Source organism: Ostrinia furnacalis, unplaced genomic scaffold (genome assembly GCF_004193835.3).
Source record: "Ostrinia furnacalis isolate ACB-3 unplaced genomic scaffold, ASM419383v2 OfSCF4221, whole genome shotgun sequence".
Lineage (NCBI taxonomy): Eukaryota > Metazoa > Arthropoda > Insecta > Lepidoptera > Crambidae > Ostrinia > Ostrinia furnacalis.
The window spans coordinates 388,320-404,945 of NW_021134460.1; the positions used below are offsets into that span (position 1 = coordinate 388,320).

Genomic DNA, 16,626 nt, shown 5'->3' on the forward strand with positions numbered 1-16,626 from the left:
GGAACTTTAGTCAAGAGTAAGAAATTAGATGTCTGCAGCCCTGAAAATACGTGTGGTGCTTTAACAAGCGCCTAATATTTTTAAACTTTCAGAAAGTTACTGTTGTACTGCTTACGTTACGCCTTAAAAGTGATTGAGGAACTGGGTGTTTATCCTCGTAAGTAACATAACAGATCCAGTATGTAACAAAGATTATCTTGACACTCTCAAATAGAATTAATAGGTACTCTGAGATTTTTTAAATAATAATTTCAAATACTCTACCAATCATGTATCAGCGTAAGTTCACGGTTATAATAAACGCTACTTTATTTTAATTAAAACAATATTTAAGAATGGAATAACGAGAGAGATAATTCTTCAGCAATCAATTTTTTGTGATCGGAGGTGTGAAATCCCTCGATTCCCTCTGGAATTCCTCACTCTCACTTACGGTTTGGAATGGATTCAATATGGTCTAACGTCGTAACATAAACTGCCTTAAACCCTTAAACCTTATCACCAAAAAATTACATACAGATATTATGTACTAGCTATATCTTAATATGAATATTATGGAGATTTTTCCCAACAGTAAGCGATTCCTTTATCATCATTCCACTTTTATATACTTACCATAAAAGTAAGTTCTTAATTCTGCGCTACTATTAGTTGCCACTCATTCATACACACACCTCAAAAGATATTTTGAAAGTAAAGATTTGGATTTATACTCAATAGTTTTGCTAATGTAGAGACTTTTTCGATGAATCTTCACTCACATCACAATAAAAAAGACATCGCCGCAACTATTTTCTCAGATATTTGCGAGAACTTACTAAGCATAATAAGCAAGTTAGCGTTCTAGCGCTAGCAGAATATTGATCAAACATCAAGTCTTGGCGTAAGTTAAACACGCAATTTTGAGGCAAAAATTGACATCTACGATATTACTGCTATAATATTTAGTAGTTAAGTTTTAATAAACTGTAAAAGGGTTATTTTTAGGTACTTCATAACTGCTTAGTCATGTTATTACCACTCAACCATCGAGTAGGTACATAAGTCATCGGCCACCTTGCGTTTATGACGGATTAAATGTAACAAATCTGCAAAGTTTGTGCATTGCGATAAATAAACGCCAATTGATTTAATCTATACACAGGCACGTCATGCACATTAAACTGATTATCTAGATTATATAGATTATAATTTATTGGGTTTCGCTTGATGAAGTGTGAACGCATCTCGTTTTGTGTTGTCTATCTATGCACATCTCTTATTCTCCGGTATATGGTCACGGTGTGCGCGTTTCTATTGTTTTAATTGTTTGATAAAATAAAACTACTCGTAAGTTCAATTCAATCTAAAGATTTATTATTTCATCATCGCTGGAGTTAATGGCCTTTGGAATCCAAAAGGTTGCAACACTTTTGGAACTTGTTAAATTAACTTTGTAAAACGAAAAACCGCGATGATGGATTTTTAAAAATTTATCCTACTAAGTCAGAAGTGTCAAACTTTAATGTGTCTCTAACGATTTGCTTTGATAATCGGTTCTGGGCAGCAGAACCCAGTGATCTACATCGGGGACTGTCTCTTTGTTTTATTGTGACTGTTCCCATGTCGCTATCGTGGGACCTCCCCGTTTACATCCACGGACCCCCAATTTTTGTCCAGACCAAAAGACCCTTTGCAGATCCACCACTTTTGGTACCCTCGGTCTACAACATACACATCTTGAATTGACCTTCAGCAATCGAAAGGGTTTTGTCCTTTTAGAACTAATTAATTTATCGACGAGTGTTGATTGTTGACTGATCAGGAAATCAACATCTTTCTTCATGTATTTGATCGTTTTTTGCAACGGTAATAATTCTTGTTCATACACCGAGTGCAAAATATTTGAAATTTCGTTGCCAGTGAATTTTCCATTCCACCTTTTTGACTGACCTTCGCATTTTGTTTTGGAGAAATCTGATAATCCTGAAAGATATGATAGTACTTGTAACATTAATTTAAATTCGATATTGTAATCGCTTCGTCATGCCCGAACCTAAGGCCCAGAACAGACGGTGAAACGCACTGCTACGAAACTGCAACTGCTAGTTACTTTTGAATTGCATCTAAGTTTCTGCCATAGTGTCCGTTAAGAGACCACACATGACGCAACCAGTTTGACCAATTCAAATCGGTTTCAAACTGGTGGCAGAAACTTAGATGCAACTCAAAAGTAACTAGAAGTTGCAGTTTTGTTGCAGTTGCGTTTCACCGTCTGTTCTGGGCCTAACGGTAAGTATAAGTATGTAACGTTATCGAATTTACGTACGATGTTATTGAGGCAATTGACAAAGTATTTTTATACTTATTGTACTAACCATGCTTTCCTTTTAATGTGGGAAATGAAACATCCGGAGCGACAGGTTCTTGTTTAAGGATCTGCACACGTTGCGTAGGACTTTTGGTTCGATGAATTTGTATTGTCATGTTATTCTCCAAATCTATCGGTATTCGAATCTCATTAGAGTCCTCACTCAAGGGAGATTGTAAGACCGTTACTGAATCATTAGGGTATCTTACAGCTTCTACGGATGTATCGAGAGTTTTGAAAATTCTTTCTCTTCTTTCATTCATGTACGATTGGAATGCCATGTCTAAAGATATAGAGTTTTTCTTTAAGGAGCTTTTGGAGACTACCTGTGGTGACTTCTTTTCTGCACTATAATTAGATCTAGATATATCTGATTTAGTCTTGAATTTGTATTTTAGTGAGTTTGAGTAATTAATACTATTTCGCTCTGATTTTACTGATTGACTTTCGATAATAGATTTGCTTTTCTTAATCTTTTGTTCATCTAGCGATGATCGCGTTATAGGTTCCATAAATTCAGAGCTATTTGTAAGCATCTCAGATATATTTATTTCATTTAACATTTTATTTGCAATATCTTTGTCGGAATTATCTTTGTCATCAGGAAAATTATGGACCAAACTCTTATAATTCTCGAGGCCATCATTGCTATTAGAGATGTTTAACTGTTCCAATTGTGACGAATGTATTGCAGTATCAAGATTTTGAAGATTATTAGCTGGTATTCCATCAACAAGTCCGTTATAACGAGGATCTGTTAGTGGACTAAAGTCATCATCTTCTTTGGAAGATTCAAAAATTGTGTTGTATTTCCTTGGTTCTGTATCGTCGTAATTATCATCGTCATTGCTTATTACATTGTGTAATAGATTTTTATTACTTTGCGATATTTTTTTATCAGTACTTGAACTATTTTCTTGTAAAATGATATTATTATTTTCATTTTTTACATAGTCTTTATTTAAGTCTGGCTTCTTTGTATCTAGTTCGGTATCATCCACATCCATGTTTTCCATGAAATATTTATCAGTTTCTGAAAAATCTTTGGTGCTGGCATTTACAGCTTTAGCAGAAGGGATTATGTTAGATGTCCTTTTATTTTCTGATTGGATTATTCCTTTATAAGGTAATTCGTTTCTGGGAAATGGCAATTTATTATCTAACCTATTTTCGGGCGGTTCATTATCATTCATATCATAATCTGAACTCATCGCGTCATCAGCCGCCGACTGTTTACTGATATTATCGTTCTGATCATTAGGCTTAGCAGTATGACCAGTTACCAAATTGTGAGCGTCCATCATACTTCCTCCGGTGCCAGAAATTACGTCTTGATTTTCTTGAATGTTCTCATGCTCTCGTGGCTCATTTTGACGACTACGTGTAACCTCATCAACTGCAGATTGGGATTCAATTGTTCCTTTCGATTGTTCATTTTGTTTACTAGCTTTTGTATCGGTTTCCAATTGGGTGATACCTTTATCTAGTAAGTTTTTTTCGGGAAATGTCAATTTATATTCATCTAAACCATTGTCGTCCTGCATTTTATCATTGACATCATAATCTGAAGCCATGATGTGATCATCACCCGACTGTTCAAAATTACGACCATCTAGCATATTTCTTCCGGTGTTAGAGAAAAGGTTCAACGTTTCATTTTGACGATTTGGTGTAACCTCACTTACTGGAGATTGGGGTTTTATTGTTTCTTTCGGTTGCTCATTTTGCTTTGTTGATTTCGTATCGGTTACCAATTGGGTGATACCTTTATTAAGTTTTTCGGGAAATGCCAAATCAAATTCATCTACACTATTTTCTTTCAGCATTTTATCATTATCTGAAACCATGACGTGATCAGCGTTCGATCGTTTACTAATATAATCGTTTTGATCATTAGGCTTAATAGTATGACCAATTGTAAAACTGCGACCGTCTTGCATACTTCCTCTGGTGCTAGAGATAAGGTCCCGACTCTGTTGAAGATTTTGTTGAGCTTGTGCATCTAAATCTGATATCAAGTTAAGTGATGGCATCTCATTATGTAGAGGTCTTGATGATTTTTTAAACGATTGGTCATTCCGTACAGGTGAAGGAAGTGATGCAATTTTGTCTTTTTCTACCACTGAAATCGGTATTTCATCATGAAGAGTTCTTGAATATTTTCCTGAAAATTTAGTATCTTGTACAGGTGAAAGAGGTTCCGCCACTTTGTGTTCTTTAGTTTGGCCTTTTTCTTGCACAGGAATTGGCATTTCATTGGGTAAAGTCCTTGATTTTTTTACTGTTGACTGATCATCATCATATGAATCAACTTCATCATGCTTTTCATGGTATGATGATATATCATGTTTGTCTTCGGGGGTATCAACTATATTTGGCTTAATTAAATCAACTGGACGTGTTTGAATGCCAGACGTTTCTATTTGAGATTTAACTGTTGGATCAGCTGTTGTAACATTCAATTGAGCATTGAGTTCTTCATTATTCTTTTGTGGTGCAACAATATTGTTAGTGTAAGGCGTGTGTTCTTGTGAATAATTATATTTGGCATCGTTTGTCTCCAACATTTCACTAACTTCTTCCATTACAGTTGAATCTGATTCCACTAGTGTGCCCTTTTTGGTTACAGAATCTGGAACGTTTTGCGTTGAGATTTGCGTTTTTTCAGATTCTTTAACATGTCCTAAAGGTATCGGTATAGGTACCGGTATGATAACTTTAGCTTTTCCTTTTTTCCCATCGTCAGCATCATTGCTGCTTTTTTCATTTAACCGACTAGTTTTTGAACTGAAGAAAGCTTCTATGCTATCATCAAATGATTTTCTAGGCTTTTCTTCATTGCTTATTCTGTTTCTTAAACTCTTTTCATTACTATTAGTGTTCGTAAGTGGAGGATAAGTTATGACTGTGTCAGAGTATTTTGAGTCTAAAGAACCCTCTAGAGAGTTGTTATAAAGACTTAAAATACTATCCGATTCATCTTGAGATTTTGTTTTCGTTTTATTTCCAATACTCTCCTTACTAAGTTCATTTGAGTTATTTATGTTTCTTTGGTCAGCAACCATTGTAGATACTTTGATCTTCTTAGGTTTCTCAACCTTATCCTCAGTAATACCGGGCATTTTTTTTAGTGTTACTTTTTGTGTAGGTTCATACGAGTATTTTTCTTCGCCAAAAGGTGGATCTAGGCAACCTCCTGAAAATGTTATATGCGACGTGATTAATGAATACTAAATTACGAGAGACATTTTTTTTACTTTTGAGCAATTTTACCTGGTTTACACTTCCCAAGTATGCCATGTTTCTTTGTATGTATTTGTAGATCATCAGCATTATCGTAGTTAGTTTTAGAAAGAGTGAAGTTTTGCCTTATGACGCCGTCGGACTTGCTTGTAGTATTTGCGTCAGATACTTTAGCGTTGTATGCAGTACTTGGTGCGTAGGGCATTTCATCATCATCATACTGAGTTCCTAAGCAACGAGCTGCAATGAGTAATTTTTGATAAGAACGTGTTTTAATGTTGTTATTGTGCTTATTATTTTGATATATTTTTTGTTTGTTTTCCTTTGAAAATGTTGTTAATTCAGAATGATGAATCTAGGGACTAGCATATTCATGACACCACTTACCGAACAACGACTTGCGAGGTTTCCTTTTGGGTTTCTTCACTAAATTGGCTTCCATAGACATATTGAAGGACATAATAGTCTGGTCGCTGCTGATAACTCGAATTCTCTCTGGCTGCGCGTCAGGGCGTCCAAACTTGGGCACTGATAGCACGCCATGCTGTATCCTACTTTCATTCTTCTTTCGTACCCTTATCTTTACATTTAGAGGTGTTGTGTTCGAAGTGCTGGCCAATTTGTCATCGTCCTGAGGCACTGCTTCCACCTCAAACGATAGGCTGTTCACTATCTGATCTACCACGGATTCATTGCCCATTTTCTAGAATTAAGTTAAGCGACAAAAATCTAATTATTACAATTTATCTTTATGTGGGGTTCGCACTGCTGCTTCATCAGTGGTTTTTTTAATACCTAATATAACATAATATTTCCTACCAAATAGTACCTAGTACTTATTATTAGGTATGGGAAAAGAGAAAACCAAATCTTTATTACCGTTGTCCCCGTACGCGCTGTCCCTACCTACCTAAGATTTGTATTTATGTACGTACTAGCGGCCGCCCGCGACTTCGTACGCGTGGAACCCGTTTTACCCCCTTCATCTATCTTACGCGGTTTAGATTTTTTCATACAAATGTTTTTTCCCGCTAACTCCCGTTCCCGTGGGAAATTTGCAATATNTATTGTTTTCTTGCTATTTTACATATTTTTTCTAATTACCGTTAAATTAAGTATTAGCCTTATCTAATTACCGTGACCATAAAATTTTTGGGTCCCATTTACGAGAAAACCGCTTGGAATAATTTGACGCCTTAACGATTGTTAAATTCGTACTTTTCATGTGTTTCATATTTAAATGCGTTTAAGTCATTTAAGCCAAATTTCAAAAATAATATGGTAATTAGGCTGAGAACGCCTAATCGTGAGAATGACCGATAAGTCGAATTCTCTCTGGCTGCGCGTCAGGGCGTCCAAACTTGGGCACTGATAGCACGCCATGCTGTATTCCACTTTCATTCTTCTTTCGTACCCTTATCTTTACATTTAGAGGTGTTGTGTTCGAAGTGCTGGCCAATTTGTCATCGTCCTGAGGCACTGCTTCCACCTCAAACGATAGGCTGTTCACTATCTGATCTACCACGGATTCATTGCCCATTATTCTAGAATTAAGTTAAGCGACAAAAATCTAATTATTACAATTTATCTTTATGTGGGGTTCGCACTGCTGCTTCATCAGTGGTTTTTTTAATACCTAATATAACATAATATCTTCCTACCAAATAGTAGTAGTTATTATTATGGGAAAAGAGAAAACAAAATCTTTATTACCGTTGTCCCCGTACGCGCTGTCCCTACCTACCTAAGATTTGTATTTATGTACGTATGATTTTTATACTATGCCTGAACTCTATCAACTCGTTAGCAGTTACAAACATATCTACTTGTACCTAAATTATGAGAAAGAAAGCAAACTATAAAGAATAAGTTATAGGCTATTTTTGAGTTAAATGACACGTGCGTGGTGGTGGCAAAATTTAGTTACGCACTCTATGATGAACTAATAGGCTAGTTGCCTAAAAAAATTTTTTTAGTCCGTAATGTTTAATATCAAAAAATATTGGACACATATAATTTTATTTGTCAATCTAACAAATAATTACATAGTTATGGTGCGTTGAAGTTGCGCACGACGTCACAACGTGCGGCATTTTTACGCAAGCGTTGACGTCACGGGCCTCTTCTTATGAACTTTGGGGCGCTTTATCTCTTTAAATTTTCATTAGTTTGAAAAAGTGAAAAATACGTGTAGAGTATTTTTTGATAAGTTAACTGACGGACTAATTAAAACTCTTGCTTTTTGACCCAGGCAACATCCCCATTAGTGCCGCTAAAACACGTGTGTGTTCACACCGTGTATGGTTTAGGTAATCATATATCGTGCTATCGTGGGAAGCTGTGACGTGAATCTATAGTAAGGCCACAAGACGTCGAAACGACGTAACGAGAATACTGTTAAAAACTTTTTTGGTTAATTGGGTGATGAAATTAAATGTTTTTCTAGCATCAAATGCTTAAAAAAACAAGAAATACTGCCAGGACTTAATTTATTTAAACATTCTTATCCATCAAACACAATTGAATAAACAACACGGTTGGAGTTAGCTTGTTTCTTTGTTTTACATCCACTTATTTGTTTTTCACTGTTGACTTCATTATTTATTAAGGGTTTTTGTTGAGATTTACTCCAACTGACACCAAGAGACGAGCATTTACTTATAATATCACTTAGCATAAGTTTCAAGGGCATGATTTCGTTTTCCATGATCTGCACAAAATTTGCCACTCTCACTTCTGGAAGTACTCTGTGGCTGGTGACGCAGTCGTACTGTTTAAATGTCTTGCAGAAGTTGTTGTGATTCCTTGTGTACAAACTGAAGTACAAATCGTCACTTTTAACTGAGTTGCCTCTGATCTCAGCACATGCAAATTCTTTCTGGGTTTCGTATCTAAGGTAGACAATCGTATTGGAAGAAATTCGTTTCACTGGTTCTGCTTCATTGTCCTCGGTATTGATAGAGCATATCGGAGTTAGACTTAGATTTCGTCTCGTCTCTAGTTTGTTATTGATCGTAAACGCTTTCCCGAAATTCCCAGACGACCTTTTGTCTTCAACATTACTTGGTGTTTCTGTATTTATATTTTTATCTATTGACTTTTCATCACAGTCTATAATGTCGGCGTTTGTAACCTGAACAACATGAGATTCACTTTGAACTACTGAAAAATAAAATTTACAAAATTAAAAATAAAGCAGGAAATAGCTAATTTCGAGTAATTTTAAAGGAATAATAGGAAATATACTACTTTTACCTTCTGGTGAGGTTTGAGTTGTAATCGTGTCTCGCGATTTATAATTTGTCCTTTTAATTCTTCCATTGTTTCCTAATTCGTCAGTAAAAAAGTGTTCATTATTGCTGTCGGTTTGTACTTGAGTCGTTATTAATTCGATCGATTGTTCATTTCTGCTGTCAGCATTGGGTTCCATGAATATAATGCTACACTTCTCGACGTCTGTGGTGACCTTGCTGAGCACGAAGGTGTCGCTGACTATTCTGCTGATGTCCCCTGATCCCAGTCCCATTATGTTTGTATCTGACGATGGAAGCAGCAAATCTACGCACGAATGATACGTCTTATCTAACGTTTCTGTCTCATTTATATTATCTTTAATTACATTTTTTTTCCTCAATATAATTTTGTACGTCATAGGTATAGTGTACTCGATAGAGTTTTCCTCTTTCCTCCATTGTATTTTGTCTAGATTCTGTATGCAGGTTATCTCTGGAACTATTTCCAGGCAATGTTTGGAATCCTCTTTTTGAAGATTTTGTAAGAGTGGCGTGAATTTAATACGCAGGCATGCAGTTTCCATTTTGGCAAGACTACAGGCCGAATAGAGGCTGAAAAAAATAAACAATGAAAAATAAAGTATTTGCTTGTGTCGGGCTCTATAACATTATTTTTGTATTCTTGAAAATACTATTACCATATAATACTTTCAGCCATATCACTTAAGTGTAAGAATAATAACTACAGTAGGTAATCGCATGTGCTAGCTTAAAGGAGGCTCTACCCACCCTTTACCTACTTATTTGTTGAGTTTAGGTTGTTAATAATGTTATTCTATGATTATTTTAATCAAAGGTGTTATTGTACTTTGTGATGATATGTATTAAAGAGTAATAAAATACAAAGCATATTATAATAAGATAGCTAGGCAGTTTATCATTGAGCCTACAGCAATCCGGGTTAGGTGTATAACTTTCTAAAGTGATAGGTAATTTAAAGCCCTTGAAGCAATTAATTTTATTAAATTAAAAAGACCAGTGCAAATACAATCGCTTTTCTGCCAAACTTGGTAATTAATTCCATTCATTAATTTACATCGCCCAGAAACTCCTGACTATTTAGAAAAGGTTTAATTTGGTTCGGGAATCGAATCTGCGACTCAGTACAGATACTATAACCTCGCAAGAACCAATAACCACGCTTTCGTGTCAAAATAAGTAGGGGAATAGACGATAACAATAAATTATTTATCTGAACTTAATTTCTATGTCATCTTATAATTAAAAACAATTACCTTGTAAGCTGAATAAAAAGTAGGCGGTCGGCAGTTTTCTGCAGACATAGGTGATCTTAGAATATTATTTAACACATAATTTAGAAAATAACATATTTTTCCGTGAAGACTGAAATTTTGAAATAAAATGACATTGTAACATGTATGTCAAATATACCTCATTTTAAAAATTTCTTACCCATACAAAAGAGGTTATTACCGTTTTGTTGTTTATTTAAGAGTAGGCGCACACCGTTGATTTTTCGTCGGCCGATAGTTTAGTCGGGCAGTTGACAAGTATGGGCATGGGAGTGCGCACACAACGCAGATTCGATTTGGCCGATTCTTCATACAATTTGAAATCGGGCACAACTATCGGCCAACTAAAAACCAACGGTGTGCGCAAGTGTGCGCCTACAATAAAGCATTTGTTTTTATAATAATAATAATTTATTTAATTCGGACCAGAATAATCCATATTAAATTTAGATACTGTGGTTAGTTTGTAAGTTATTATTGAGTAGGTACCTTGATTAAGTTAAGCTATCGCATTAGGTCTTACCTGTAAATATAGTGTAAATGTGTTTTAATGGCCATAGTATAAAACAATATAAGAAATACGGCCGATTGGTTAAGATATTGGCACATACCTATACCTACTACAATATAATATTAAATTATAATAACCAACTTTCACGATGTGAAAACAATGCCAGAGTGGTTACAGGTTCGAATTCCGCTTGGACAAAGAACTGTGACTATGCACATACATTATTTAGGTGTATGTTATAACGTTTCTTTATAAATATCTACGTTACTCATGAGTTATCTATAATAAAATATATAAAAACAGCTGAGTTGGGGGTTAGATAAGTGCATTGCGATATTTGAAAATACTATTAATATTATCTTATCCTCAAGTGTTCTCATAAATTATACGACATGTTAATATGCTGAGAAAACACGGATAAACAAATACAATATACCTCGTTGCAATATAATTGCAGCTACCGGCTTTGCTTGTAGCAATAACGTTTTTTCCGCATTCAACAGAACAAAATAATCGCAAAACTTACTTGAAAGTAGTTTACTCAGAATACGTTATTATTCCTTTGGTCTTTTTTCATACTTCATGACATAAACAAAACACTTATACAGGGTGTACCAGAATGGGTGAGTACCTGCATGCCAAATTTTAAGCGTCTAACTTAAGCGGTTTAGATTTTTCATACAAAAAGATTTTCCCGCTAATTCCCGTTTCCGTGGGAATTCCTTTCTTAGTGCACCTCTACGGTACCTAAGCTACGTCCCTTCCAAATTTCAAGTGCCTACGTTTAGCCGTTTAGGCTGTACGTTGATATGTCACTAAGTCAGTCAGTTTCTCCTTTTATAATATTTAGATGTGCTCTAAATTCGAAATCTAGTCATTATTTTCAAAAGTTAGTTTGTTTACAGAAAAAGTACAAATCTCCAAACGCAGCAATTATAGCCAGATACTTAGGCAAAGCTGATTTATTTTCATTTTGCAAAAAAAAAATTTTGTGTCCTTATGCGCTTTTTTTTCTTATTTTTTAGTGATAGTACATTAGTATAGCTACCTCCCCTATCAGTTTGATTCACCCATTCTGGGACACCCTGTATAATATGTTATTTTATTTTGAATTCGATCACGGTTAGGTAGGTACTCGTTGCTTTTTTACAAGTTTGTGCCCGACTCGCCATTTCATTTTTTATTTTGGTGATTGTTTACGTGTAGTAGAGTCACTCATCAGGTTAACTAATAAAATAGTAATATTGTAGTAGGTGTGTGTATTGTGTAATGACGTAGCCCTTTGATAACTTTTAACGATATTTGGTATAAATTATCGAGCAATTGAGTAGGTACCTAATAAGTACTTACATAAAACTAAATGAATAAAATAAAACCGATTTGGAGTAATTTCTTTTTATTCTCAAAACTCTCGCTACTTTACAATTTTTTACATAACGCACGACATTTTTATAAACTTTTTACAAATTCAGCTTTCATTACGATATGCCACTTAGTTATTGCTCTTAAAATTACAATTTACGATGTAACTCTATAAATTAGTAAATCATAAAAACCAAGATTTTAAAAATAATCTAGTTTATGTTATAAGTTAGCCAAGTAAAAAATGCAATCACAGATAAGTCGTCATTCAGAATATTTTGCGAAATAAGTTATGTTAACGCTAAAACAGCAAAATAAAAACATTTATCTATTTATTGACTCTATAAACTTCTAAGTTTATTCATATTCGATTTATTATTTGTACATTGGTAACTTGGAATTCAAAAATTGCCTGTAACAAAAAAAAAGATTTTACTAAATTATACTTAATTTCAAGGCGACCTTGTTCTCTTCTAAGATCTTGTTCTTTAATATATTAATATTTACACTATCACGAGATAAAGTAACTGAATCCAGAGGCACACAGTAGTAAATGGCTGTTTTAATTTCTTAAGTAGTTGAAAGTTGAAGATTAGACAAACAAGCATCCGTAAATGATAGTCTTTTTCTTACTACCAAATTAGAAAAAAATATTAACGGAATACTAAACCACTACCTATCTCACCGAAACGATTAGATATCAATTATACAGGGTGGAATTTTGTAATGCCACTTGGAGAGAAAGTACTCTTAATACTGTAGATAGAAAATTTTACTCAAAGGAAACATTCCTTAATTTAGGAAAAGAAATAGAACTGCTTTCAAAGATTTCTAAAAGTTTACTTGCCACACCCGGGAATCGAACCAACTAAAATTTGTTAAAAATTACAGCCTGTATTTTTATTGCATCGAACGTTAGGGTTAAGTATAAGGATGAAATCTCTCTAAAAAACTTGATAAATCAAATGAAAGGAAAACGATGAAATCTTAAATTATTTTTATTATTTACAGAAAATTGTATGGGTATGATGGTGAATTTTCGAAATATTTTCGAAAATCTTTGAATGCAGTTCTCATTCTTTTCAAAAATAAAGGAATGTTTTCTTTGAGTTCAATTTTCTATCTACAGTATTAAGAGTACTTTCCCTCCAGGTGGCATTACAAAATTCCACCCTGTAACATATCAAATTCAACACATAAAACAGCCATATACTATACACATAGCTTAATTTATACATACATACGTGAGCACTCATTATTTACACTTACTTAATCAGTGTTTAATTCTAAAGAGTTCTTTTGGTCCAAAGGACTATTTTAAACTAACGTATCTTATAACTGGACCATAGAATTAAAAACTTCTAACTAAATTAAACTTTACAGCACACTAACCTAGGACTAGATATTTGAGATCATCCTGAAAGCCAATCATCTCATTATAAATATCTACTTATTAACTAATACATCGCTATGACGTCCCAATTTTTAATTATACATACATTACATTATAATTATGTACTACCTATGTTTATCTGAACATCCAATTCCACAGCTGTTTTAAAACTTATTTCTAGAGGAAAAAAAACTATATCTATAAAACTTTTTGTAAAAACAATACTATGCTAGCCAAGTAATAAGCCTCGTATTCTTTAGACTCTAGGGTACATAAAAATATGATAATTACGGTAATCACAAAACCAAGATAAATAACGAGTATAACATTCGGGTTGCAAATAATGTAAAACCGATTATGGGTACCATCTGCATTATAGAAATCACTAGGAGCTCACTTTACCATAATAGGTACTAAATTTAGAGACTCATATTCCTGTAAACTACGAAGCTTTCAGACTTTTCTGGGCCATCTTTTCCAGCCTCTCCGATCTACAACATAGGTTTCGTTCGTTCGTTCGTTTCAGACGCGAAAGACGCAGAATCGGTCTTCGTGGAAATCCTTGGGGAAGGCCTTTGTCCAGCAGTGGACAACATAGGTAGGTACTTTATAAGTAATTATTCCAACTAATATTATAAATGCGAAAGTAACTCTGTCTGTCTGTCTGTCTGTCTGTTACGCTTTCCCGCTTAAACCTCGCAACCGATTTTGATGAAATTTGGCATAGAGATAGTTTGAGTCCCGGGAAAGAATATAGGATAGTTTTTATCCCGGTTTTTGAAACAGGGACGCGCGCGATAAAGTTTTTCTGTGACAGACAAAATTCCACGCGGGCGAAGCCGCGGGCGGAAAGCTTTGACAAATAAAAGATAGGTTTATGTACTAAAAGGCTGGTTGATCGTAAATTGGCAGTTTGTGAAAAACTAAATAAATTAAAAATTTATAAGAGTCCCCTAAAAATACGAAGCTTTAACTAACTTTGCAAAATTCCTTGAAGATATAAAATAAATATTAAAACAGAAAGCTACGCTTTCGACTAGTCTACTTTAAAAAGTTAAGGGCTATTGGATTAGCTTAGTAATTATGGACTAATCATCTGCTATACTCTCGACTCTCTAAAGCACAACATTTACAACAACAAATTCTGCTGCGGTAATGCACTCAACTACACAGTAACCTATTTTTATTGCATAAATGTCCCACCTAATCACCTCGTGGCGCGTTCTACCGTAGCCTAATCAAATTTGTAACTTCCATCGTGCTCTGACGCTCAGAAGAGCGACCTTTATCCCCTTTTGTTCACATTTAGGTAAAATTATTGTAAACTTTTGTTACTTTTGTAATTAAATTGAAAGCTCATACATAGATCGCAGATGTTCCAGAAAGCTTTGTTTCGCTGAAAGAAAAAGTTGACAGTCGTAAGTGAATTTAAGAAGAAAATCAACTTAAGTTTCTGTTTCGTTGCACAGTACTTATTATTATTCTGTGGTTGCACGTAGATAGTCCCAGATGCATAAAATTATTTGAAAAAAAAAAGGAAAAGGATAATCCAAAATTAAATTAAGCTCAAAATCATAGTCGAGCCCACAAATTTTTCAGTCAATTTTCTATGAGAGTAGAGAGGTATCAATTTTATTATAAAGAGTGCATAATAAGGTGAAGTGAGTAGGTAACTCGTACACATAAAACTAAATGTTTTTGGTAAGTACTTACTTACCTACGTCGTAATAATAAAAGCATTGGGCAAAACATTGATGTAGTTTCAATAATTCGTTTACGTAAAGTAACCGTTTACACACAAATTAACATGATAAGAAACATTTCTAAAACCTTCAAGCGAAAAATATTTTGTGAATTTTTTAATAGAGGTGACGAACACGTACGAGCATTGAAAATTCCACGTAAGAATTATAAATTAACTAATTCTTAATTTCTTTCGGAATACATTACTTTACATTTTTTAAATCTTGCATAAAGTCAATAAGTTAAGTTTTAATTCTACATAAACGATTGTACCATATTTTTACCTAAATGTGAACGAAATTGAATCATTTCATAACTACACACTACCTACCTAAGTGTCCAATCGATGCTACATAGCATAGTTCATCTTTCATACTATTTATTTCTAATTTCGGATCATATTGGCTTAAGTTTACATCTAACTAGCTTGGATATCTATTTATCAAAATATTTATACATCTATTACAAAAAAATCGGCCATTTGTAGCATCGAAAGGTCATTCCATTTCTTATCGCACTGCACAATACCAAACATGGCTTACAAACACTTCAAGCCAACTAAAATTGTGTTGTTTGATAAAAAAAAGAAATGTAAAGGATACTTATAATTTAGCGTAGATCAGCCACACTTTTTTAAAACTAAAACACAAATGTAATCGAAGACTAATGAATATCATAGAAAAATGCAAAAGCAAAATTTCCTGTTAGGTGTTACATTTCGAAACATCTGGAAACTCAAAAATATGAAACTTTTACTAAGACAACCTTTCAATATAAATCAGTTCTTTTAAATACTCTCTTGGGACTCTACAATAAAGGAGTATACGATACCCTACATATTTGGTACATAGTTAAGCAAGTAATAAAATAAAAGTAATTTAATCAAATGTAATTTTTTTAAGAGCACATTCACCTAATAAAAATAATAAACTATATCTACCATACGATAATCGAAACTATAGGCGAATAATTTCTGTTTATGTCTATTTTCATGGATTAGGTTAACTGATTTTATTAATTCTTATTATTGTTCTATCGGAATAAAGCACTAGTACTATTGTAGTATTGCTTGTGGTAAAGGCATGACTTAATTTCGAGTATTATTATTATTGTACTTACTATGTGTTTCGCTCTACCAAATAATAATTTAGTCATTAAGGTCCGATGTTCATAAAAAAACCCATGTAAATTCATTTTACTAAAAACATTGCTGGATTAAATTGTATAAAATATGTATAAATTCTCACGAAAAAATATGAAAATAAGTTATTTGTACGAAAACATTGTATAAATGGCAGATTAAACTTAAATAATATATTTTGCTTCAAAAAATTATTCATTACTAGCATTAAACACACAATCATAAATCTATATATAAAAATACAATATTCACATTACTTACTACTTTATGACTAGATTTTTAGACTGACTAGGTCTTATTTACAAATGACTAGATGCACTCATCCTCAAAATGACTA

General features: G+C 33.7%; 2 protein-coding genes across 2 annotated transcripts; both read right to left on the reverse strand.

Moving 5' to 3' along the window:
- Positions 1 to 1,481: 1,481 nt before the first annotated feature.
- On the reverse strand, positions 1,482 to 7,133 carry LOC114359061 (zinc-regulated protein 8). Its single transcript, XM_028313307.1, has 6 exons — positions 7,008 to 7,133; positions 5,981 to 6,296; positions 5,624 to 5,833; positions 4,537 to 5,546; positions 2,358 to 3,942; positions 1,482 to 1,965 (listed from the first exon to the last, which is right to left on the reverse strand). The coding sequence occupies exons 1-6, from the start codon at positions 7,131 to 7,133 to the stop codon at positions 1,586 to 1,588; spliced, it is 3,627 nt and encodes a 1,208-aa protein (XP_028169108.1). The 3' UTR covers positions 1,482 to 1,585.
- A 941-nt stretch (positions 7,134 to 8,074) lies between these two features.
- LOC114359039 (uncharacterized) lies at positions 8,075 to 10,225 on the reverse strand. The gene is made up of 3 exons (XM_028313280.1): positions 10,122 to 10,225; positions 8,849 to 9,438; positions 8,075 to 8,755 (listed from the first exon to the last, which is right to left on the reverse strand). Exons 2-3 carry the CDS (start codon positions 9,408 to 9,410, stop codon positions 8,097 to 8,099), a joined length of 1,221 nt encoding a protein of 406 aa, XP_028169081.1. The 5' UTR covers positions 9,411 to 9,438; positions 10,122 to 10,225; the 3' UTR covers positions 8,075 to 8,096.
- Between the last annotated feature and the right edge of the window lie 6,401 nt (positions 10,226 to 16,626).

Coding starts and splice junctions, on each gene's coding strand:
- LOC114359039 (XM_028313280.1), bottom strand. CDS start 9,410: ATGGAAACTGCATGCCTGCGTATTAAATTCACGCCACTCTTACAAAAT. Junction 8,756..8,848: donor AACTCAAACCTCACCAGAAG/GTAAAAGTAGTA, acceptor TTTATTTTTCAG/TAGTTCAAAGTGAATCTCAT.
- LOC114359061 (XM_028313307.1), bottom strand. CDS start 7,133: ATGGGCAATGAATCCGTGGTAGATCAGATAGTGAACAGCCTATCGTTT. Junction 5,547..5,623: donor ACTTGGGAAGTGTAAACCAG/GTAAAATTGCTC, acceptor TAACATTTTCAG/GAGGTTGCCTAGATCCACCT. Junction 1,966..2,357: donor CACATTAAAAGGAAAGCATG/GTTAGTACAATA, acceptor CATATCTTTCAG/GATTATCAGATTTCTCCAAA.